The sequence below is a fragment of the Dendropsophus ebraccatus genome, chromosome 2 (assembly GCF_027789765.1).
Source record: "Dendropsophus ebraccatus isolate aDenEbr1 chromosome 2, aDenEbr1.pat, whole genome shotgun sequence".
Lineage (NCBI taxonomy): Eukaryota > Metazoa > Chordata > Amphibia > Anura > Hylidae > Dendropsophus > Dendropsophus ebraccatus.
The window spans coordinates 97885404-97912102 of NC_091455.1; the positions used below are offsets into that span (position 1 = coordinate 97885404).

A 26699-nucleotide genomic window follows, 5' to 3' on the forward strand; every position below is an offset into this window, starting at 1 on the left:
AGATAACAATAATAAAAGCCTATCTTGTGTTCTCAATCGTTTCATTTAATCCCTGCGGTGTAAGAGTAGCTAATTTAAAAATCCAAAAGGATTCCCGATTTATCAGTTGTCTATATCTGTTTGGGTGATTTTCTGGGATTTGTTCTAATATAGTAAGGGTTAAGTCAGTAGGATTATTCTGGTGATAGTTTGAAAAGTGTTTGGATATACTATGAAGAAGAAGAGCTTTTTTTATATTAGACCTATGTTTATTAATCCGTGACCGCACTGTCTGAACAGTGCGTCCCACGTACTGCAGTCCACAACTACATTCCAATAGATATATAACGAACTGTGTCGCACAATTAGGTTTACTACGAATAAAATATAATTCCCCTGTGGTATTAGATTTAAATGTAGTAACTGGAGTCAGGGGCATCCATTCACAACACAGGCATCGATTGTGCCCGCATCTTGTGGATCCTATCTCTTTTGATACATTTTGTATTTGTTCAGGAATCCTATTTTGAACCCTTCAGAGTCTACTAGGGGCAACATGACCCCGCATAGTTTTAGTTCTGCGAAAAATAATATTGGGTCTCTTAGGAACCACAGATTTTAATATTGGATCATCCCGTAGGATAGACCAATTTTTTTGTAGATAATTTTTAATTACAGACACTCCACAGTTGTACTCTGTGACAAAAGCACAACTAAATGGATTGTTTCCAGAGGGATATCTATTAATATCAGCTTTTTTACTTAGGCTCTTTTCTTTCATATTATTTAGAATGTCTCTTTGCGTAGTTTTAACATTTGTATAATAAGCTTTTTTTAGGATTTTTTCCGGATAACCCTTACTCAGAAATCTGTTTTTTAGTATCTTAGCCTGCTGGACAAAATCATCTTTGGTACTACAATTTTTTCTTACCCTTTGATACTGCCCGAATGGTACATTTATACCAAGTAGTATATCCAAACACTTTTCAAACTATCACCAGAATAATCCTACTGACTTAACCCTTACTATATTAGAACAAATCCCAGAAAATCACCCAAACAGATATAGACAACTGATAAATCGGGAATCCTTTTGGATTTTTAAATTAGCTACTCTTACACCGCAGGGATTAAATGAAACGATTGAGAACACAAGATAGGCTTTTATTATTGTTATCTCAAATTTTGTTTATATGTAAAAAACAAAATTTTTATAACTTTTTTTCTTATATTTATATTTTTGGGTCTGCTTGCTTTTTATTCCTTTTTTGTAGAAGTGTTTTATGTATTAAGTTAAAACAGGTTTACTTGATCTACTCCCTGTTGGGAGGTATTATGTATGTAATTAGACATCACCTGTATTTTGGCTGCTACTGGGCATGTGCAAACCACCCTGTTTATAGATCTTGAAAAACATTCTTTCGTTATACACTTGAGAAAGAGGTCAGCACGACTTCGAAACGCGTTGTGTTTTAATAAATAGTTTTTTATCTTCATTATTTATTCTTTGGCCTATCTTGGACCAGCGCCCGATCTTACCCAGTGGTTGGAGTGAATAAATAAATCAGACCTGGACCATACAGCAATGGAGGAAAGTGGTCTGGTCTGATGAATAACATTTGCCTTTACATAATGTAGACATTTGGTAACATATATTTGGATAATTTGATAAGGTATGGCATCAGAATGCATAATAGGAAGGTGACAAGTCCACAAAGGCAGTATGATGGGACCGAAGTTCTGATGGCAAATCTTGGGTTGTGTGGATATTGACATGTGCCACCTAACTAAATATTGTTGCAGACCAGGTAACCCTTTCATAGCAATGATATTTTCTAATGGCAGCAGCTTCTTAGAGCAGGATAAAGCTCCCTGCAACACTGCAAAATTGTTGAGCAATGGTTTGAGGAACAAGAGAAAGAGTGCACAGTATTGATCTCTGAAATATCCAAAACTCAATCCATCTGTAAGTCTGGTATGTAGAGAGCTCACATCAAAACTTACAGGAGTAAAGGATCACATTTTTATGGGTGAATGGATTATGACAGGGAATCATACACAATCAAAAAGTTGTCGTATAATTGCTAATGACAGCGATCTATAATGATTCTGATCATTATAGTCGGCCATAATCTATATAATAAAAATGAAAGTCTGTCTGTCTGTCTGTCCCGTATAGACTTCCAAACGCCTGAACAGTTTGACCCCAACTTTGGCACATAGATACATTGGGTACCCAATGGAAGGTTGGGAAGGTTATTGCGAAGGTCCCGTCCCCGCCAGATGTACAGGAGGGGAGGGGGAAGGGAAAGAGCGCTCCATAGAGATGAATGGGAAAATCTCCACACTGCAAACACGGGTGATATAATTAGCTGCATCTCTCCAGCAGAAACTGCAGTTGGAAGCCTAAGCAACCAATAAGATTACTGCTTTCATTTTCGCAGGGAGCTGGAATGTTAATGGTTGCTAGGGCAGCTGCCTCACAACATCCACAGAAATAACTGGTAGACCCCCTACTCCATCTATACAGTACATGTATATACAGGGCACTACAGGCATACAGGACCTCCTACTTCATCTATACAGTACATGTATACAGGACCCCCTACTCCATCTATACAGTACATGTATACAGGACCCCCTACTCCATCTGGACAGTACATGTATACAGGGCCCCCTACTCTATCTATAAAGTACATGTATATAGAGCCCCCTACTCTATCTATACAGTACATGTATACAGGACCCCTACTCCATCTATACAGTACATGTATACAGGACAGTATTACCAGCTGCTGCTGCCCTAAGCACTAAACCTGAAGGTGCCCCATCCTCACTCACCAATTAGCATCAGGATAGGTAGGTAATAGCTCCACACGTCACATTTAACACCGCCACACCAAGCCTGACCAATACTGCCTGTGACTGGATAACACTGTCATACCACACCTGACCAATACCACCATACTGTGACTGGATAACACCGCCACACCAGACCTGACCAATACCGCCACACTGTGACTGGATAACACGGCCACACCAGGCCTGACCAATACCGCCATACTGTGACTGGATAACACTGCCATACCAGACCCGACCAATACCGCCACACTGTGACTGGAGAACACCGCCACACCAAACCTGACCAATACCGCCATACTGTGACTGGATAACACCGCTATACCAGAACTGACCAATACCGCCATACCCCCCCTCGAAAAGACACCAGATTTTCTGTCAAGTCTGATTGGGAGGGTACTGCCCCTCTGCAAGGTGCTACCCTACGCACCAGACCATGGGTGCCTAATGGTAAATACGACCCTGCAGGTATACAGGACACTACAAGTATACAGGACCCCAAAACTATACACTACAGGTGCACGGGACCTCTACCAACTATATACTTCAGGTATACAGGACCCCAAAACTATACAGGTATACAGGACCTCCACCAACTATATTCTTCAGGTATACAGGACCTCCACCAACTATATACTACAGGTATACAGGACCCCAAACTATACACTACAGGTATACAGGACCCCAAAACTATACACTACAGGTATACAGGAACTCTACAAACTATATACTACAGGTATATAGGACCCCAAACTATACACTACAGGTATACAGGACCTCAAAACTATACACTACAGGTATACAGCACCTTCACCAACTCTATACTACAGGTATACAGGACCCCCAAACTTTACACTACAGGTATACAGGACCTCCACCAACTATATACTACAGGTATACAGGTCCCCAAACTATACACTACAGGTTTACAGGAACCCAAAACTATACACTACATGTATACAGGACCTCCACCAACTATATAATACAGGTATACAGCACCCCCACCAACTCTATACTACAGGTATACAGGACCCCAGAGCTATACACTACAGGTATACAGGAACTCCACCAACTATATACTACAGGTATATAGGACCCCAAACTATACACTACAGGTATACAGGACTCCAAAACTATACACTACAGGTATACAGGACCTCCACCAACTCTATACTACAGTTATACAGAACCCTCAAACTATGCATTACAGGTATACGGGACCCCCGAACTATATACTACAGGTATACAAGACCTCCACCAATTATACACTACAGGTATCCAGGACCCTTAAACTATAAACTACAGGTACACAAGACCTCCACCAACTATACATTACAGGTATACAGCACCAACTATATACTACAGGTATACAGGACCCCCGAACTATACAGTACAGGTATACAGGACCTTCACCAACTATACACTGCAGGTATACAGGACCTCCCTATACTATACACTACAGGTATATAGCCCCCCCAACTACACACTACAGGTATACAATACCCCCCAACTATACACTATAGGTATACAGCCCCCCCAACTATGCACTACAGATATGCGAGACCCCTAAAAACTATACACTGTGGGTATACAGAACCCCTACAACTATGCACTACAGGTATACACTAATTCCACTGATTAACTCAGATGAAACAATATATTTAGCTTGGCCTCCTGGGCACCTTAGAACAAATTTAATTAACACACTGACACTTTATACCCGGGCAGCAGCGGGTACATTTTCTAGTTGACAAATATCGAACATATTTTTGATGGCTGAAAAATTCCCTAGTGTGAACTTAGCCTGTTAGAATCTAAAGGGTTTTCAAAGGACTTTTTTTATTGATAGCCTACTCCAGTATAGGCTATTAACTAAATGAAACATCCTTGGGGGTCAAAAGCTCACTACGCCCCTAGATCAATCCTGTGATTGGCTCTTTTGGGGGGGGGGGGTGTTTGTCATGTTTTGCTACCACAATTACTTTACAATCTCAATAGGGTACCCTAATATATTTATTTAAAAAAGGCACCAAAATCCACAGTTTGGTCCAAAGCAAGTGGAGCACCAGGGCTACACATGGGATGATATTAAAAACTGCAGATTTGGGGTAATAAAAACTTAGTGTAATTTTTCTTTTGCCATCTTTGTCTGTCTCAGGAACTGTCCAGAGCAGTAGAAGTATTCTGTGAGGATCAGTTCCTGTCACAGACAGAGGTAGCAGCAGAGAGCACCATGTCAGAACTGGAAGAATAGACCACCATCACCCTTCCCCCCTTTCTTACTTTCTGTGCTGTTCTCTGCACCTTCCACAAGCTTAGATGCTGCAAATTTGATATATACCTGTATAAAACTTGTCTGAGTCTTCTTTCTGCTCTAAAATCACTTCATTTCTTTGGACAGTGGACAGTTTCACATGGGTGGGGCTTCACGGCAAATGGGCCTGTGAAGCCCGTCTAGGAGTTCCCTCTTTAGGGTGTGTTCACACCTACCGGATCCGCATCTGATTTTCATGCTGCGAGTTTGCAGTGAAATCAGCTGCGGATCCTGTACTGTGAATTTCAATGGGTCCCATACACGCAGCGAATCCGCTGCCTGCATGGGACCCGGCCCCTTTAACCCCTGCGCCGCCACCGGCCACCCGCAGCTTACAGCCCCGGCCCCCTTAAACTCCTGCACCGCCCGCACGCCCGATCGCCGTAGTCATCTAAAGTGTAACTACCATTTTAAAAAACTTTTGACAAGTCATAGCCATATGTCAGAAGTGTATATCGGTTGGGGTTCGGCTTTTAAGAGCCTTGCCAATAGCTAGAACGAAGGGACTGCATGCGCTCTGCCCTTTCATCTCTGCTACAGGGAGCTGAGTTCCATAGACTTCTAATACGAGCAGTTTTATTTTAAAATAGTAGTTACACTTTAACTTGTTGGCACAATCAGAGCGCATATGAGTCTCTCATCATGAAACTAAAAAGTGTTATAGTAAATTCTACAGTACCTCTCCTTTGGCTCCTTTGCTTCCTTCTGCACCCTGAATTTTATATGCAAAACAAAAAAATGATTAACATCTTAAATTGTATTTTATACCTACAAGTGTAACAGCTTTATAGTTACCCTTATTCCAGAAGGACCAGGTTGACCAGCCTCACCCTTCATCCCCTGCAAGAAATTAAAAAGTCTAGAAATCTGAATGAAATAAAAGAACAAGCTGTAACAATACTAATGTAAATACTTTTAGGTGCAGCAGTCCATTATGATTGCTTTTCAGGATCATTGGGTTTATAGTATTATACCATAACACTGAGTAGAAAGGCTTTACAAAATGTCTGTGAGCCCTAACATTTAAAATAGAGAAGATGTAATGCTGTTCATTCCAGCATTTTCTTTTCACCATTTATACTTTTATTTTTATCTCTCAGGGAAAACGGGATTTCTTCATGGCTTTTTATCAATCCTATCCAGCTCAGCAGAAAAGAACACAGTATGACTCTCTGTTTTGAAGTTTTAGGTTATGTTCACACACAGTATTTTTGTTTAGTATTTTGCAACCAAAACCAGGAGTGGAATAAAAACACAGAAAGGCTATGTTCACACACTGTTGAAATTGAGTGGATGGCCATCATTTAATGGCAAATAATGGCTGTTGTTTTAAAATAACAGCCATTACAGTGGTGCCTTGGATTATGAGCATAATTTGTTCTGGGACCATGCTTGTAATCCAAATCCACTCTTAAACCAAAGGAAATTGTCCCATAAGAAATCATTACTGTTACTGTACAGTATAGCAATCAGCAGGTGGAGTATAATGTATAGTATGTGCGTAAACGTGAGAGAACAGCAGCAGTTTGTAGATACAGGATGGGACTGCAGATCCCCATAATGCAGTAGCGTAGTACAACAGGCTAGAATAGAGAAGCAGGGCTGCTGTCAGAGGTCTGTGTGGTCACATGACAGCAATGGAGAAGGGGTGTTTGTTCATCATGGACCAATCAGGACTGACAGAGACTGCAGGGAGCATGAAGGAATTAGCAGGGAAGATGTGGGAACAGTATAGCAGCACTCTTTGTCTGGGGAGATAGGAATACTTCCACAGTCCTGTCCCCTGATGCAGGTCCCAGCCTGAAGTGGATCTGCTATGATTTGGAAGGTGAGGGAGACTGCCTGGGTCAGAGTACAGTGCTGTAGACCCCGCTATGCAACACAATTTTCAAAAACTGTAAGCTCTTCTTCCAAAACTCTTAAATTAAGTTACTCTTAAACCAAGGTACCACTGTATTTCTCATTAAATGATGGCCATCCTCTCAATCATTCATCTAGTATTAACTCATTTAGTTGTTCTTTTCTTTTTGAAAATTCCTGGAATCCTTTCTGTGCTTTCAATGCAGTCACCTACTCAGGTAGCAGGACCTCCAGTATGATGAAGCTGCATGGACTGTTTCACACACGCTCTCCATAGGGGTTGATAGAAACTCCCTTCACAGTTAGTAATGCTAATGATACAGTTCCTGTTATATAGTTTTAATAATGTGATGACAGTGTAGCCTCCCTGCCTCTCATCTTATTTAGGAGAATATATAGATTAGGATTTTTACATTTTCCCAACAGAGAGATGTGGGTCTGGCTTAAGCTGTCCATACGATTTGAATGCTGAAGAATAGCTGTTTAGAAGTTACATGACCAAGCTGCAGTAATAAAATGTGTGGATACTGCTGAGCTGGGATAAATCCGATGACACTACAGGAATAGTGGTGGTGAGAGTGCATTAAAAAGAAAAAAAAATATAGAGTGCTTTTTTATTTTTTTCGTGCATGCCACAAAAACAGTCCCATTCAGATTCAAAAGATTTTAAAAGTTTTTAGGTGCAGCAATGTAAGGGATTTACTGGTTTTAGCTGAATATGCGACCTTCTTTCCTATAAGTAACAGCAAAAGGGGGCAAGTAGAGCCTGAATTCCAGGGGTGGAATAAGGGTTAGAGTCCTCGACCAATCTTAATCTAGCCCAGAGAAAACACTTTCACGGCAAGAAAAAATATATTTTTGCCTTTACAGAGTAACAAAATTGATTACCTGCATATAAAACAAATAACTTACCTGATCCCCTTTTAATCCATCATCTCCACTGTCACCCTGCAACACAGTTTTTTTTAAATATACACTTATTTCAATTATTTTCTAACTTTTTCCAAAATAAAATTAAGGCTAGGTTCACATTTGCATCAGATGCTCTATTCAGGCCTCTATCTTAGATTCCCTTCAGCAGTGATTAATGGAGCTGAATGGACCACTGCACAACAGACACCAATGGATCCCAAGAGACTGCTATGATTTTATTGGTGTTTGTCGTTCTGATAGAATTTGACTGAACAAAAAATACCGCCATAGATTATAATGAGGCTAAACTGTCGGAATTAGTCAGTGGATGATGACATGTCAAAAGTAATTTTTAATAAAGGGGTGGTATTACAGAGAAAACTTGTCTATACTAATGCAGTATGTTAACCCCTTCCCGCACGAGGACGTAACTGTACGTCCTTGTGCGGGTGGGGGAGTTCAGGGCGGGGCTACGCGGCGACCCCGCTCTGAACCGCCGCGGTCCCGGGTGCGGCATGTAGCCCGGGACCGCAGCTATCGTCCGATCACCGTGCCCACTAATTAAGTCTTAAGATGCAGCTGTCAAAGTTGACAGCTGCATCTGAAGACTTACTGCAGCTACTCCCTGGTGGTCTAGTGGGGAGATCGCCTCCCCCGCACCCCCGTGACGGAGGAGCGATCTCCGCATCTGGCGCTGGCTCCCCCGTAATGGTGCTGATCCCGGCTCAGCATTCTATTGCTTTTGGCTGCAGCAGCCAAAAGCAATAGAACACAGATCTCATCGATCTATGCTGTATATCCTATACAGCATAGATCTCTATTAGAGATGAGCGAACCTCGAGCATGCTCGAGTCCATCCGAACCTGAACTTTTGGCATTTGATTAGCGGCGGCTGCTGAAGTTGGATAAAGCCCTAAGGCTATGTGGAAAACATGGATATAGTCATTGGCTGTATCCATGTTTTCCAGACAACCTTAGAGCTTTATCCAAGTTTAGCAGCCGCCACTAATTAAATGCCGATTGTTTGGGTTCGGATGGACCCGAACCCAGTTCGCTCATCTCTATGAGAGATCAGTGTGCATATACTAGAAGTTCCCCAGGGAGGCATCTAGTATATGTATTAAAAAAAAAAAAAAAAAGGGTTATTATTAAGAAAAAGCCCCCTCCCCTGAAAAGTTTGAATCGCCCCCTTTTCCCATGTTATAAATAAAAATAAATAAATAAACATGTATGGTATCGTTGCGTGCATAATCCCGAACTATTAATTTATCACATTCCTGATCTTGCACGGTAAACAGTCGTAAGCGCCAAAAAATCCCAAAGTGCAAAATTGCGCATTTTTGGTCGCATCAAATCCAGAAAAATTTTAATAAAAAGCGATCAAAAAGTTGCATATATGCAATTAAGGTATAGATAGAAAGAACACATCATGGTGCAAAAAATTGCACCTCACACAGCCCCATAGACCAAAGGATCCCCCCCAAAGAAGAAAATTTTTTTTTTTCTATTTCACATCGCATATAATTTTTTTCTAGTTTCGCTGCATATTTTATGCAAAAATTCAGCCTGTCAATGCAAAGTACAATTAGTGACACAAAAAATAATGGCTCATTTGGGTCTGTAGGTGTAAAAATGCAAGTGCTATGGCCTTTTAAGCACAAGGAGGAAAAAACTAAAACGCAAAAAACGAAAATTAGCCTGGTCCAGAATGGGTTAAATAAAACATATTTAACCATGTTCACATTCTGTATGAACATCGTCCGATACTGCAGTACGGGTGAACATCACTTTATTTTAATTGGAATGCGGGCACATTTGGGTGTGCCCCCATTCCAATTAGCTATAGAGAACGTCCAGGAGCCGTACTTTACACTGTGAGATCTTGTGCGGTCGCTGTTCACAAAATAGACCTGTCAATTTTTTTCTGTGGGCGCAGAGGACCACAGCCTTAGTGTATACAAAGTGTATACACTACGGCCGTGATTCTATACAGTGTAATGTAATTGTACACTGTCATTAAACAATGGCCATTGTTGAAACCTGCAACAATGGCTGTTGTTTAATGTAAAAATATGTAGTGTGAACGTGGCCTTACATTGTACAAGCATTTCTTGTAATATATAGAATCACTAATCCCCTATGTGATGCTTTGTTTTGATAACTTGTTGCCTTAGTTCTGGTCTGCCAGGCATCCACTAGGTTGGGTCACTCAAGTTCATCTGCAGTCACCTGACCTGTCCCATTAGTACTGACAGTTGGTTTTCACTTCATATGCAAGCAAGAGGGATTGTGGGAAAGTGTCTGCACTGTTGCCAGGTAAGCATAAATAAATAAAAATAAATAAATAAATAAAAAAGTTAAAATACATTATTTGGGTTAAAATCTGTTAATAGCAACTCAGACAAAATGGCTGCCCCCATAATTAGGAATAGAAATGGAGTAAAAAGAAATATATAATGAGAAAATTACAGAAAACATAAATAGAATTTACCTTATTTTCCGGCGCATTAGACGACTTTTTAACCCTGAAAAATCAGGGTTAAAGTCGGGGGTCGTCTTATACACCGGGTATGGTGGCCCTATACAGTGGGGGGGCCCAAAAATGGCCCCATCCCCACCAAATGGGGTGACCACTATAATAAAAACCAAACATTTAACTAACGGCCTCCGCACGCCTCCTGTACCGTTCCTGGCACAGGCAGTGTGAGGTACACTACCTGTGCCGGAGACAGAGATCGCCGAACCTCTCTGATGAGACGCTCGGCTGCCGGGAGAGCTTTGAGAGCATGAGAGTGGCCCGGAAGTTCGCTAAGCCTCTCTCATTCTCCCAAAACTCTCCCGGCAGCCGAGCCTCTCTGATGAGACGCTCGGCTGCCCGGGAGAGGTTCGCTGATCTCATTCTCTGGCGCAGGTAGTGTATGTGACACTGCCTGCGCCGGAAACGGTACGGGAGGCGTGCAGAGGCTGGGAACGGGCCCTAGGTGAGTTAAATGTTTGTTTGTTTTTTTAATTATCTGCAGTTAACCCCTGCCTTACCACAGGGCTGCGGTCAGGCAGGGGTTAACATTTTCCGGCGTATAAGGCAAACCCCTGACAATCTGCTTAAAAGTCAGGGGTCGTCATATATGCCCAGCCGCCTTATATGCCGGAAAATATGGCATTTCAGTATCTAAGTACACATTCCTAAATTATGTAGATAATGAATCTTCCACTTTACCTTTAGTCCTTTTGGCCCTTGGATTCCCATTAAACCTTCTAATCCTGGTAAACCTGGGTCTCCTCTTTGACCCTACAAAAAGAAATCAATGATGTTTTACAGGGCCTTTATAAACACATTCCTTAAGAAATTGAGACCATTGAAAGAAAAGCAGTTTAGTGCTGTTGACAAAATGATTTGAGGTGATGGTGGTGTTCTTGTATTATCCTTCTAAAAGATCCCTGTTCAATTTACTGACACAGCAAATCACTGGCTGCTTTGTGGTATTGGTGAAAACAAAGAAAAGTGTTATATCACTATAATATTATGGTATTTTTTTTGTACTTAAACCACTTAACTACCAAGGGCGTAAATGTACGCCCTGGCGTCGTTAAGGGTGTTCAGAGGGGAACCGCGGGGCGACCCTGCACTGAACCCCTGCGATCCCGGGTGCTATTTGCAGTATATCTATACTGCATAGATCTAAATGAGAGATCAATGTGGCTATACTAGAAGTATAGTATGTATGTAAAAAAAAAATTAAATAAAAAAATCCCCTCCCCTAATAAAAGTTTAAATCACCCCATTTCCCCATTTTATAAATATAAATAAATAAACATATCTGGTATCGCCGCATGCGTAATCGCACAAACTATTAAATTTTTACATTCCCGATCTTGCACGGTAAACGGCATAAGCGCCAAAAAATTCCAAAATGCAAGATTGCACATTTTTGGTCGCATCAAATCCAGAAAAATTGTAATAACAAGTGATCAAAAAGTCACATATACGCAAACAAAGTACAGATCATGGTGCAAAAAATTACACCACACAGCCCCATAGACCAAAGGATAAAAACGTTATAAGGATAGGAAAAAAGCAATTTTAAGGAAGATTTTTTTTTTTTTAAGTTTTAATTTTTTAAAGGCCACTAAATAAAATAAAAGTCATGCAAGTTACATATTGTTGTAATCATACTGACCTGCGGAACATGTATAACACAACCCCCCCCCCCCCCCCCAAATAAAAAAAAAACGCATTTTATTTTCAATTTTACCACACATAATTTTTTTTTCTGGTTGTGCAGCTTATGTTAAGCAAAAATTAAGCCTGTCATTGCAAATTAATAAGAGCTTATGTGGGTCCCTAGTAGAGATGAGCAAACCTGCTGGATTTCTGGTTCGCTCATCTCTAGTCCCTAGGTGAAAAAATGCAAGTGCTATGGCCTTTTAAGCACAAGGAGGAAAAAATAGAAATTGGCTTGGTCCTTAAGGGGTTAACAAGCATGTGCTCTTTAAGGGGTTGTCTGGAAAATTACTTTTAAACATACTCAGGGTTGTAGTTTAAAAATAAAAAACTGCCATGTATGAAACCAGGATTAAGGTCCTTTTGCACATGAGATTATGAGAATCCTTCTTGCTTGGTATTGCTTTTTTAACCTTCAAAAAAAGCAGACCTGTTTTCTGAATAAACAAAAACGTATTCCACCAGTCCAACAAAATCCGGTATTTATTGTAGATGTTCCATAAAATCGTTACATACAAAAAAGTGCAAGTTCCATAAAGATGCTAGATGCGTTTCGGCTCGCTCTGAGCCTTGATCACAGCATTTGAGAAAATTGTACAATGACTTACTTTTAAATACAAGAAATTCACAGGGGGTCACCTGTAGGCAATTACATCACATGACATGACTCTACCTCCCAACATAGGAGAGAGGGCCATATACACGAATGAATATATACTATATATATATATATATATATAATAGAAAAAATATAAAAATAAAAGAGCCTGCCTGTTAAAGCGACTCTGTACCCGCAATTTGACCCCCCAAACCACTTGTACCTTCGGATAGCTGCTTTTAATCCAAGATCTGTCCTGGGGTCCGTTCAGAAGGGGATGCAGTTATTGTCATAATAACAACTTTTAATCCTGCAGCGCTGTGTCTAACGGCCGGGGTTTATGTTGCGTTTTCACAGAACGATAATTCGCCTGATCGTTCGATTAACGATTTCGAAGTAATGATTTTTTTTTTTATAACGATCAGCGTTTAGACGGAACGATTTATCGTATGGAAAATTCGTTTTGCGATCGCTTAAGCCTATCACGCACATAGGTAAAATCGGTGAACGACTGTTTACACGGAACGATCAGCAAATTTTTTGCGAACGACGATTTAAGAACATGTTCAAAGATAAAAATGAACAATTTCTTGCTCGTTGTTCTATCGTTCGCTGCGTTTACATGTATGATTATGGTTCGAATTTGATCGTTATCGTGCAAATTCGCACGATAATCGTTCCGTGTAAACACAGCATTACATTTGCATATGCATTAGGCTGGCACACCCTCTCTGTCCTTCCTCCCCACCCTCATCATTAGGAATGCTCCAGGCAGATTGCTTCCTATTCCCCACCTGTGAGTATAATGAACATGGGCTGGATCGTTAATACACCTTTGCAAAGCTCAAACAGCAGTAAATGTTCCTGGATCATTCCTAATGATGAGGAGGGTGGGAAGGAAGGACAGAGAGGTTGTGCCAGCCTAATGCATATACAAATATAAGCCCCGGCCGTTAGACAGCACTGCAGGATTAAAAGTTGTTTTTATGACAATAACTGCATCCCCTGCCGAACGGACCCCAGGGCAGATCTTGGATTAAAAGCAGCTATCTGAAGGTACAAGTGGTTTGGGGGGTCAGATTGTGGGTACAGAGTCGCTTTAAAGGAGCATAAAAAATATCTTGGATGTAATATAGCAGATGTCTGTGCTTTACTTGGGTCATGGGCTCAAAAAAGTCGTATCAAGAAAGGAACTGCAAACCATTAGTAATTAAATAATAATGGTGTTGTTCAGAAGTCAAAGAAAACAAAATTCCATTTGTTATTCTGGTTTGTAATTTTGAAATCCAGAATGCTTCCTGATTAAGTAAAATACATTGTATGTTACCCCCTCTGATGTTCTGGCGATTTTTTTCTATTCCAAAAACCGAACTTGTGTGAACTTGTCCATGATGCTCATTAGTGATGAGCGAATAGTGAAATATTCGAATATTCGATATTCGTACGAATATCTCCCAAATATTCGAATATTCGATCGAATATTCTATGCCATTAAAGTCTATGGGAACAAGTATTCGATTATTGAAAAACATCTATTCGACCACTTGGAGTTAAAAACCGGAAGCTGGCGGATTTGAACGCTTATCGAATATTTATTGAATATTCTGCGAACTATTCGATAATATTCGATAGATCAAATACCTTACTATTCGATCGAATATCTATTCGATCGAACAGTATTCGCTCATCGATAATGCTCATTAATGGTGCGTTCACACCTACAGGATCTGCAGCTGATTTTCTGCAGCAGATTTCATTTAAATAACTGAACACAGCATCAAATCTGCTGCAGATCTGCTGCAGATCCTGTAGGTGTGAACGCACCCTTATGAAGTGTCTAGCTGCAGCTGTTTGGTATCTTATGTCATGTATATGTTCTGAAATACGATCCTTCAGCTTGCGAATTGTGCATCCCACATAAGGGTGGGTTCACACTGAGGAATTCTCGCGGATAAATTCCGCGGAATTCCGTCGCCTGTACGCGGGCACGGCCGCGTGCCTTCCCGCCGGCTCCATAGACACAGTGTCAATTCTTTCGGTGGAATGCGAAATCAGCTGGCCCATAGATTGGTGTCTATGGGGTCGGCATACAGGCGACGTAATTCTTCAGAATTTATCCGCGAGAATTCCATAGTGTGAACCCACCCTAACAGATCTCACAGGCTGTGCATTCTATACAATAAACAACTCCCTTACTATTGCAATTTATGAAAGCCTGAATGTGATATGTGATAATTTCTTGTATTTAAAAGTCAGTCTTTGCACAGTTTTCTCATATTTTGTGATCAAGGCTCAGAACGAGCCGAAACGCATCTAGCATCCTAATGGAGCATGCACTTTTTTGTATGTAACAATTTTATGGAACATTTACAATAAATACCGGATTTTATTGGACTGCTGGAATACGTTTTTGTTTATCCGTGTTGCAACGCCTGATTGCCCACAGGTGAGGTCCTCTGCCTTCCTATTCCGGTGATACGAATAGTTCCAACTACCATATTGAGCAAGGATTGTTGGAGTAGCAGCAGCAAAACCTCTTTTTCTCTAAACCTGTTTTTTAATCTCTTAGGCTATGTTCCCACTACGTTTTTTTCTTGTCCAAAATTACGTCTGTTATTTTGAGGATTGGCCGCCTGTTTGGGGTTACTAATTAGCCTTTGGGAGTGTCTTTAATTGAAAAGTCCTTTGAATTTAATAGGAAAAATTGAGAAAGAAAAAAAGAGAAATTGCATGTGAACAACTAAAAAATAATGTCCGCTGTTTGCAAAAGACATCCGAAAATAATTGACATCATCATTATTTTGATGTCTGCGCAGAAAACGTCCGTCATTTTATACGCTGTGTGCATTGGACATCCGTTATTCCATTGACTTCTATGCATTGTATTGCAGCCAGTTAAATCAGGGCAATAATGGACGTCTTTTTAGACAGAAAATGCGGACTCCTTTTCTCTTTTTTTGACGTGTGAACATAGCCATACACTCATTTAGATACTGAAATAGAGTAAAAGAATGGAGTATCAATTCATTTTAATCTAATTAGGATGCACATTCAAATACAAATCCCCTATGTGCAAGAACAAATATAGGAGGATCTGAGGAATCTCTCTCTATAACACGGTGTATATTAAGCAGTTCTTAAACTAGACAACCCTATTTAGAAGGACCTTGTGGAGACAGTTACACTTGTATACTTACTTTTATTCCAGGAAGCCCTTGTGGCCCTGGTAGCCCATGCTCGCCTTGTATACCCTGTCATACATAAACGTGAATGTTAAAAGAGGAAAAAAATAAACACAGAAAATTAATGAATAAATAAAACTAAGCATGCTGTATGCTACCTTTGATCCTTGTGGTCCTACTGATCCTGGAAGTCCATGTGTCCCACTTTCACCCTCATTTAAATAATACAACATTATTAGTAAATGTAAAAATGGTTATTAATAAAATGATGATGTGATGACCGGTTATTAACTGTACATGTGGTCTTGATGGCAGTGATAACATTGTATCTATCAAAACAACATGCCTTAGTAATAACAACTATAAAGTGCAAACAGCCATATACAGTATATTCTATGCTATTCTATGGTTCTATTCTGGTTGTTAAAAAGACCAAGGGAAACCACAGTTTTGACGGCTATTTAGAATTTTATTTTATTATTTTTATTTTATTTGGATGTGTTAATATTAATACTTTTTTACATTTCTTTATTGAATGTGAAAATTCTCTTTTGCTGGGTCCATGGATTCCAGAGCATGAAGCTGAATAGTTGAAAATTTACCACATGGTGGCAGTACAGCCCTGTCGCTTAAAATTCACTCACAAATATATTCTAGTAGATAATCTATTAGTAGATATTTCCACATGCAGTATATTTTGACATTTATGATAGAGATCATTCTAATCCCCCTTTATTGTCTACTTAAAGGGGTTATCCAGTGCTACAAAAACATGGTAACTTTTTTTCAGAAACAATATACTCACCTCTATACTCACCTGATTCGTGTCAACCCCCGTCCGCCATCTTCGGGCGGCCGACCGAACCGCTCCATCCGTCCCTAGTGCCGGCCGCCCTCTGCCGCATCATCAGATGCTCATCCGCGATTGGCTGAGCACAGTAATGCTCAGCCAATCGCGGCTGAGCAGCTGATGACGCGGCAGAGGGCGGCCGGCACAAGGGGCGGTTGGAGCGGTTCGGCCGGCTGCCCGAAGATGACATCATTGTTACAAGATGGCAGACGGGGGTCGACACGAATCAGGTGATTATAGAGCACTACACTTCCGGGTCTAGCTTGGGTGGGGGGGAACACGGGGAAGGGGTCCATTCACTAACATAACATACATTACAAAGTTGTATAACTTTGTAATGTGTGTTATTTAGTGAATAATTGCTTACCGCCGCAATACCCCTTTAAGCTCCATTCACTTCAATGGAACTGAGCAGCAAAACCTCGCCCAAACTGGAGACAAGAGTGGGGCTGTCTCTGGAAGAAAGTGGCCATGTTTTAGTAGCGCTGGATAGCCCCTTTAATATATCTTAAAGTGTGACTGTCATTTGGACTGAAAAAAATAAAACTCTCTCACCAATTAGCCCCTACCCTGGAGAGTCTACAGCTTAAATTTTGCACCATTCCGCTGCTACTATGCCCAGATATAGACCCCGTTGTGCTGCTCACAGATCTGCTGTTTTCTCTTTAGCAGGGAGCATGCCGGCCCTCCGATGACGTTGCCTTTCAGCTGATGCTGAACAGGAGATCTCTGCTGCTCGGGAGCGCGCACGGCCAGCCGAGCCCCATTACATTCCCTTAGACCGCTCCTCGACCAATTAGCTGTCAGCAACGCTGTATAGCCATCCCCTATGTGTGCAAATGATTTATCATTGCAGGGGACAGCAATACAATGCTGCTGACCGCTGATAAAGCTGCCTCTACAGTCCTCTTCAATAAATCTTCAGTGTCCCAGTTGTAAAGCCGCCCCCTCTCTGCACAGTGGCTGAACGCTCCTACATCAGCTGTGGCAGGGACCACCCGTGCAGCTGTGAGACCGGGAGCAGTGGGGAAGCCAGGCCAGCAGTGGTGAGGACCAGGGCAGATAAAACGTCTCCTTTCTCTTTTCTGTCTGTGAATGTGCACAGCTCACAGACTTAAGTATGATAGCATGCTCGTGTGGGCTATCAATCAAATGACGGCCTCACACGAGAACGCGCAGGAGGGCGGGACTGGAGTTATCTCGTAACCACCTCCAGATTACCCGAAACCACCCCAGACTGTCCGTAACCACCTCCACATTACCTGTAATCTCATTTTTTTATTGTATTTTAGTAACTGCGCTATCCTAATAACTATTACTAGCTTCGGTTTTGCTCCAGCAAATTGGCGCTCCTTCCCTTCTGAGCCCTGCTGTGTGCCCATACAGTGGTTTATGCCCACATATGGGGTACCGTTGTACTCAGGAGAACCTGCATTACAGATTTTGGGGTACATTTTTTCTCCTGTTCCTTGTAAAATTTAGAAATTTCAAACTAAACCTACATATTATTGGAAAAATTCAAGTTTTTCATTTTTACTGGCCAATTTTGAATACTTTCCTCTAATACCTGTGGGGCCAAAATGCTCATCCTACCCCAAGATGAATTCTTTGAGGGGTGTACTTTCCAAAATGGGGTGACTTTTGGGGGGGTTCTATTCTGTAGACATTACAGGGGCGAATGCACCTGGCGCTCAGAAACTTCTTTAGAAAAATCTGCACGGAAAATGCTAATTGGCGCTCCAATCCTTCTGAGCCCTGCTGTGTGCCCATACAGTGGATTATACTCACATATGGGGTACCGTTCTACTCAGGAGAACCTGCGTTACAGATTTTGGGGTGAATTTTCTCTCCTGTTCCTCATGAAATTAAGAAATTTGAAACTAAAGGAACATATTATTGGAAAAATTCGAGTTTTTCATTTTTACTGTCTACTTTTGAATACTTTCCTCTAATACCTGTGGGGTCAAAATGCTCACCACACCCCAAATTTAATTCTTTGAGGGGTGCACTTTCCAAAATGGGGTGACTGATGGCAAGATTTTACTCCGCTGGCACTACAGGGGCACTGCAAACGCACCTGGCGCTCAGAAACTTCTTCAGCAAAATCTGCATTGAAAAAGCCAATTGGCGCTGTGTGCCCATGCAGTGGTTTATACCCACATATGAGGTAACTTTCTACTCAGGAGAACCTGCTTTAAAAATTTTGGGGTACTTTTTTCTCTTGTTCCTCGTGAAATTGAGAAATTTCAAACTAAACGAACATATTATTGGAAAAATTGAGTAATTTTGAATACTTTCCTCTAACACCTGTGGGGTCAAAATGCTCATCCTACCCAAAGTTGAATTCTTTGAGGGGTGCACTTTCCAAAATGTGGTGACTTATGGGGGGTTTTCTCTCTACTGACACTACAGGGGCTCTGCAAATGCACCTGGCGCTCGGAAACTTTTATAGCAAAATCTGCAATGGAAAAGCCAATTGGCGCTCCCTTCCTTTTGAGCCCTGCTGTGTGCCCATACAGTGGTTTACGCCCACATATGGGGTACCGTAGTACTCAAGAGAACCTGTGTTACAAATTTTGGGGTGCTTTTTCTCTCATGTTCCTTTTGAAAATGAGAAACTTTAATCTAAACGTATATATTATTGGAAAATTTAAATTTTTCATTTTTTTACGGCCTAATGGTGAATACTTTCCTCCAGCCCCTGTAGGGTTAAAATGCTCATTATACCCCTAAATTAATTCTTTAAGGTGTTTAATTTCCAAAATTGGGTCACTTATGGGGTTTTCCAGTATACAAACCTCCTAAATCAACTTAAAAAAATAACTGGTCCCTAAAAAAATCAGTTTTGGAAACTTTCACGAAAATGTGGTAATTTGCTGATAAATTTCTAAGCCCCGTAACACCCTAAAAAAGTAAAATATGTTTATGAAATGAAGCCAGAATAAAGAGGACATATCGGTAATGTGACTTAGTAACTAATTTATGTGATACGACTTTCTTTTTTTAGAAGCAGGGAATTTCAAAGTTCATAAAATGCTAATTTTTTTAATTTTTCATGATGTTTTTCACAAAAAACACACAAAGTAGTGACCAAATTTTGCCACTAATATGAAGTGCCATATGTGACGAAAAAACATTCTCAGAATCGCTAGCATACGTTAAAGCATCACTGAGCTATAAGCGCATAAAGTGAGACAGGTCAGATTTTGAAAGATGAGCCTGGTCTTTTAGGTGCCAATAGGCTTGGTCTTGAAGGGGTTAAACAAACATTCAGAAACAGCAGAATATGTGATATTATAAGTTACTGTACAGTAATGGAGAGGATGGGAAACACAAGGGCTGTCAGAGACTGCAGGGAGCATGAAGGAATGAGCAGGACAGATGTGGGCACATACATGCAGCACTCTCTGTCCGGGGAGAGAGGGTTTACAGCTATTGAGAGATTACCTCCACAGTTCTGTCCCCTGATGTAAGCCCCAGCCTTAAGTGGATCTGCTATGATTTGGAAGGTGAGGGAGACGTCCTGGGTCAGAGTACAGTGCTGTAGACCCCGCTATGCAGACCATGCCCCTCCCTCCCAGTACAGGAAGCTCTTAAACCAAAGCAATGCTCTTAAACCAAGTCAAAATTTTGAAAAACTGAGAGCTCTTGAACCAAAACTCTCTTAAACCAAGTTACTCTTAAACCAAGGTACCACTGTATTTTTATTTGATTTTCAAAATAAAAAAGCATTTGCTTGATAGATATTGGTTCAAAAGTTAAGGTCCCCATGCACCTTTGGTACCTCCTACCTGCCGCCTGTCCTCCCCATACATAGGAACGCAGTGGGAGCCCTCTCTCTGCGGCTTATCTCTTTTTGAACAAAGGGTTTACCCCTTATATAATCTGTCATTGGTTGTTCAGGGGGGCCCCATACAAGCAGAAGGTGGGTTCGGCCGAAAATATTCCAAAGTGTATGGGGACCTTTAGGAGGCTTTTTTTTCTCCAGAAAATACATATAGATTAAATACTGTATAATTAATGTTATAAAAATACTTTCTGTGTGTTGTGCTCATAGTCCTCTCCTCTGATCCATCTGATATAGTATTGATCACAAAAGACTCTACTTTGCTGCTACAATAAATACCTGTAATACTGCAACACAGAGAAACATTACAGTGCAGTAAGGTGACAGCATCTGTTTTAGGGTATGTTCATATCTCGTTTTTAGCTGCACGTCGGGCTACACGGCAGAAATCAGTGAAAAAAGGATGCTGTTGTGCAGCCCGACGTGCGGCCGACGGCCACATGACGGCCACATTGACTTTAATGAGCAGGACGGCTTTTAGCTCCTGTCACATAGCTTTGCCAGTATCCTAAATGACAAATCCAGTTAACATATAACATAACATATACATAGAAACACATGGTAAACATCTGTGTGCAGGAGTGCGAGGAAGCTGGGTGACAGCTGGCCACCAGGGGTGACGAGATTAGATGAAGAAGAGGTTTTGTTATTTTAGTTTTTTTGGAGCATTTTAATCTATTTTACTGAAGTTAGGGCAGCACTTGTAGGCTAAGGTCACTCATGCAGTTTTTGAGGCAAACATAGGCGTTGGTACAAAAGAGAGAGGTACCTGTCTTTTCTCCATAGTTTTTCTGCCTTTAGCTAAAAAAAATTGTGTAAAATGAACTGAAACAAAAATTGCATGTGTTATTCCAGCCCCAAAGGGATTGTCAAGCCACTCAAAATGTTTTCAGAACAATTCAGAATGGTTGAAATTGTAATCTCTGTTTCGAGATGGCCTGGGTTGTGCAGAGACCTGCAGTGCCTAGGAGACGCCAGAACAGGAGAAGTGGAGGATGGGAAAGGAGTGTATGACTTCTCTAGTTATTTTACTTTACCATTTTTAAAAACCACAACAATAGTTTTGTCACTAGTCTTCCTTAAAAATTCTAGGAACAAAAGTGTAACTTCCTTATCCACCATTTCTGCTATGTAGGAATATAGCAGCACTCCAGTTGTCTCCAGTCCAGGTGTGGTTTGAAATTAAGCCCCATTCACTTCAATAGAACTGAGTTGCAAAACCCAATCCAAACTGAAGACAAGAGTGGTGATGTCTCAGGGAGAAAGAGGCCATGTTTTTCTAACGCTGGATAACCCCTGTAACATGTAAACATGTAATGTTTATGGGCAGTCTAGCTTGCACAGTTTTTTTTTCTTTAAGACAGGACTAAAAATTTTCCAGCTAAGTATCAGACTTATAATTGATGATAATTACCTTAAGGCCTGGAAGTCCAATGGCACCTTTTGGTCCTGGCATTCCCCTTTCTCCCTATAAAAATGTGATTAGATGTAATCAGTAATGTTTCTAAACATCTACCTAATATGTATCTCCTGTTCCTCAGTGTATCTCATTCTGATAAAAAAAAGCTTGCATTTGCTATTGTATCTATGAAAACAGAATAGTTAAAAGGGGTATTCCAACCTCAAACAATTATCCACACTCCAGGTGAAATGGGATGTGTCAGATTCTGCAGGGTTCAACTGCTGGGACGTGATCTTGAGAAAGGGGACAAATTCTGCATGCACAAGGCTATCTTTAGCGACGCTTTATAAACAATGAATGGAGTGGCAGCATACATGAATCACTAGTTGCTCTAAGCTGCTCCCTATTTTTGAGATCTTGGGGGTCCCAGTGCATTCTTACACTAAGGGTACTATTAGACGGGCTATTGGGGGCCCGATAATAACAGTAAACGAGCACTGATCTTCTAAATCAATGTTTGTTTACTGAGCCTATTGCACGGCCTGATAATAGTTTAAGAAGGGCTGCGTGGACATTGTTAACGATGTCCTTGCAGCCCTTGCTTAAACTGTATACTTTACCTATCCACGCTCAAGGGCACCTCCTGCGGTCTGCTTCTCCTGGGTCCCACGTGTGATTGGCTGAGCGGCCTGTCAGCTGAGACAGGCCACCCTGAAGCTGGAGCGCGCGGGACACAGGAGAGGCAGAGTGCAGGAGGAGCCCTGGAGCGTGGATAGTTTAAGTATTCTGTTTGCATATCGTCAGCCACCGTAATACGTGGAACGATAATCGGCCGGATAGGGCTATTCGGCCGATTATCGTTCCGTGTAATAGTACCCTTGGAGTGGGAAAAAGAAGTATTTGATGCACTGCCGATTTTGCAAGTTTTTCCACCTACAAAGAATGAAGAGGTCTGTAATTTTTATTCTAGGTACACTACAACTGTGAGAGATTGAATCTATTTTAAAAATCCAGAAAATCACATTGTATGATTTTTAAATAATTAATTAGCATATTCTTGCATGAAAAGTATTATGGCTCTCAGAGACCTGAAAAATTCTGGCTCTCAGAGACCTGTTAGTTTTTCTATAGGAAGCTCCTTGTACTCTGCACTCACTAACTGTATTAATTGCACCTATTTGAAATCATGACCTGTATAAAACAAAGTCAACTCTAACCTCTCTACCATGACCAAGACCAAACAGCTGTATGAGGACACCAGGGACAAAAGACCTGCACAAGGCTGGGATGGGCTACAGGGCAATAAGCAAACAGCTTGGTGAGAAGGCAACAACTGTTCCTGCAATTAGAAAAAAAATTGAAGAAATGGCAGTTACTGTCATTCTTTATAGATCTGGGGCTTCATGCAAGATCTTTCCTCATAATGTAAGAATGATTCTGAAAAAAGGTCAGGATTCATCCCAGAAGTACATGGGAAGACCAGGTCAATGACCTGAAGAAAGCTGGGACCACAGCCTCAAAGATTACCATTAAAAACACACAACATTGATTAAAATCCTGCAGGGTACTCAAGGCGCCCCTGCTCACGCCAGCACATGTCCATGTTTGCTTGATGTTCACCAATGACCATCTGGATGATCCAGAGGACATATGAGAGAAGGTCATGTGGTCAGATGAGACCAAAATAGAAGATCATGGAGTCTGGTCTCCAGACCTTAATTCAATAGGAAATCTTTGGAGGGAGCTTAAAACTCAGTGTTGCCCAGTGACAGTGCCAAAACCTGAAAGATCTGGATAAGAGCTGTATGGAGGAGTAAGACAAAATCCCTACTGCAGTGTGTGTGAACTTGGCCAAGAACTGCAGGAAACATCTGACCTCTGTAATTTATAAAAAAAGATTTCAGTACCAAATATTAACCCTTAGAGGACCGGAACAATTTAAATTTTTGCATTTTTGTTTTTTCCTCCTTGTGCTTAAAAGGCCATAGCACTTGCATTTTTTCACCTAGAAACCCACATGAGCCCTTATTTTTTGCGCCACTAATTGTACTTTGCAATGACAGGCTGAATTTTTTCATAAAGGACACTGCGAAACCATGAAAAAATTCAATGTGTGGTGAAATTAAAAAAAAACCTGCATTACTTGTATTTGGGGGTTTTTCGTTTTAACCCGCTCGCCCTGGGTTGTTATATATGTTCCTCAAGTCATTACGATCACAATGATATGTAACATGTATAACTTTTATTGTATTTAATGGCCTGTAAAAAATTCAAACCATTGTTAACAAATATATGTTCCTTAAAATCGCTCCATTCCCAGGCTTATAGTGCTTTTATCCTTTGGTCTATGGGGCTGTGTGAGGTGTCATTTTTTGCACCATGAAGTGTTCTTTCTATCGGTACCTTGGTTGGGCATATGCGACTTTTTGATCGATTTTTATTACAATTTTTCTGGATTTGATGCGACCAAAAATGTGCAATTTTGCACCTTCGGGATTTTTTACGCTTACGCCATTTACCGTGCGAGATCGGGAATGTGATTAATTAATAGTTTTGGCGATTACGCATGCGGCGATAACAAACATGTTTGTTTGTTTATTTATTTATTATTTATAACATGGGAAAAGGGGGGTGATTCAAACTTTTATTAGGGGAGGGTTTTTTTTTTTATTAATAACAACACTTTTTTTTTTACTTGTACACTTACACTAGAAGCCCCCCTGGGGGACTTCTAGTATAAGCACTCTGATCTCTCATTGAGATCTATCCTGTATTCTAATGACAGCTGCATTCGATTACCTTATTAGCGGGCACGGCGATCGGACATCCTAATGACATCATGTATTCTTTGACAGCTGCATTCGATTACCTTATTAGCGAGCACACGTAGGCGGCCCTGGACATACAGGTACGTCCAGGGTCACCTAAGGGTTAAAGGAGATGTCCCACTAAATTATAAAAAGTCAGAAAGCCAGAGTAACGCTGAAAAATAATAAACAAACTAAGCTTACCTATCCTCATCCCAACCTATCCTAACCTTACCTATCCTCATGCACTGTCCAGGGTCCCATTGACAGCCACCATTGACCTGCAGTTCTTACAGCTGCAACATCATATACCCGGATGAGTGATTGTCACTAACTGACTTAGTGGGCAGTTGCTCAGCCGGGCCATGCTGTGATGTACCTGGTTTCTAGACAACAATGACTTCCAGTGATGGTCAGGACCCGTAAAGGGCGCAACAGAGGCACAAGGACAGCCTTCCTCCCTTTTTTAAATTTGGTCGGATTTTATCCTTTAAGTTATGTTTTTTTTCTATTGTATTAAATACTTATTTCATGCAAAAAAAAAAGCAAACTATAAAAAATTCAAATAAGGTGCTTTTCTGGAATTTATGAGGAAAAAAACTGCAAAAAAGAGAGTGTGTCAAATACTTATTTTCTGCACTGTAACTTTTACCTTGTCGGTAGAGGATAAGTGTGTTTAAATTGGAATAAATTTATCACTAGACCCATTGATAAGTTTACTGTAGAAAAGCTAAAAGGAACCCATTCCCCATGATCAGCTGCTATCATTTGGGTATCCATAATCTAAATGCTCATCACACTACACCCATACAAATTTATTGTCATACAGCCAATGGGCATCATCGGATAGGCTCATACAAGGTCATCTGTTAGACCAGACTCATTGTGGTCTTTCCATCTTGAAGATTAGAGGCAAATCCACATTATATAAATCAGTTTTTTGGCAGACCAACAGAGGTGTTTTTACTTCAGTTTGCGAGCTCATGCAGCCTGCATTTTCCATATAAGTTGATCGAGTGACCTCGTGCTCATCTGCAGAGCCTTTTAGTTAGTAGACAAGTCAGACCATACTGAAGTTACCTTTAATCCAGTTGGACCAGGAGGACCAGAAGAACCACGAAAACCCTAAAAAATGGCACAGTTTTCAGTTTACTTACTATTTGTTGAAACCTTCTTTAAGCTGATGAATTAATAAAACTGGAATGGGGTTGTACATTATATGATCAGATTTATAATGCATGCAAATTAAAGTAATTATAAAGTATATTAGCAAATATTTGCTCAAAATACTCTTTGAATAATAAAATGTGTAAACCACATTAAAATGTCCAGTTTGGTGATGTAAAAGCTATTTTCAAGTTAGAGCTTAGTCAATGAGCGGGGTTTCCAACTTTAAACTAGGTGGTATTTTTAATGACCAGTGTTTTTTAGTTGGTCAGACCAATGGAACCACCTAAAGGATACATCCCAAGGACATGTAAAGCACAGTAGATTTGTGTATCCATCCCTTTTTTATTTGCACAGACCATTGATTGTAAATATACTGTACTGTACTGTTCAATGATACTACAGTTTTTTTTTTGTCATAAATCACAGCCCTTTTACGGATCCATAGCAAATATCGATGTGTAAAAGGGTCAATTCAAATCAATGGGTACTACAGTTTCTGCAATTACTGATCAGTAATTGCATGCTGTACAATACTGATGTGTGAAAGGGGCCTAATGTACAAGAACTGATTGTTGGAAGTTCACAGACCATCTAAATTTAAATTTTGCTCAAAAGACCTTATCATTTTATTCATTTATTATTTCAAAGTAAGTTGACAATATCTAAATTTGCTAATGAAAAAGCAGCATTAGCTGAA

The 26699-nt window shown here is 40.6% G+C and overlaps 1 protein-coding gene across 1 annotated transcript in view; it reads right to left on the minus strand.

Moving 5' to 3' along the window:
• LOC138784155 (collagen alpha-1(XXI) chain-like) overlaps positions 1–26699 on the minus strand; it is an 88754-nt gene that overhangs the window by 20775 nt on the left and 41280 nt on the right. The window contains exons 13-20 of the mRNA XM_069959668.1: positions 25913–25957; positions 22038–22091; positions 16085–16138; positions 15942–15995; positions 11142–11213; positions 7925–7960; positions 5948–5992; positions 5832–5864 (exon numbers count right to left, since the gene is read on the minus strand). Of these exons, the coding sequence (XP_069815769.1) occupies positions 5832–5864; positions 5948–5992; positions 7925–7960; positions 11142–11213; positions 15942–15995; positions 16085–16138; positions 22038–22091; positions 25913–25957 (393 nt within the window). The remainder of the gene's footprint in view (positions 1–5831; positions 5865–5947; positions 5993–7924; positions 7961–11141; positions 11214–15941; positions 15996–16084; positions 16139–22037; positions 22092–25912; positions 25958–26699) is intronic.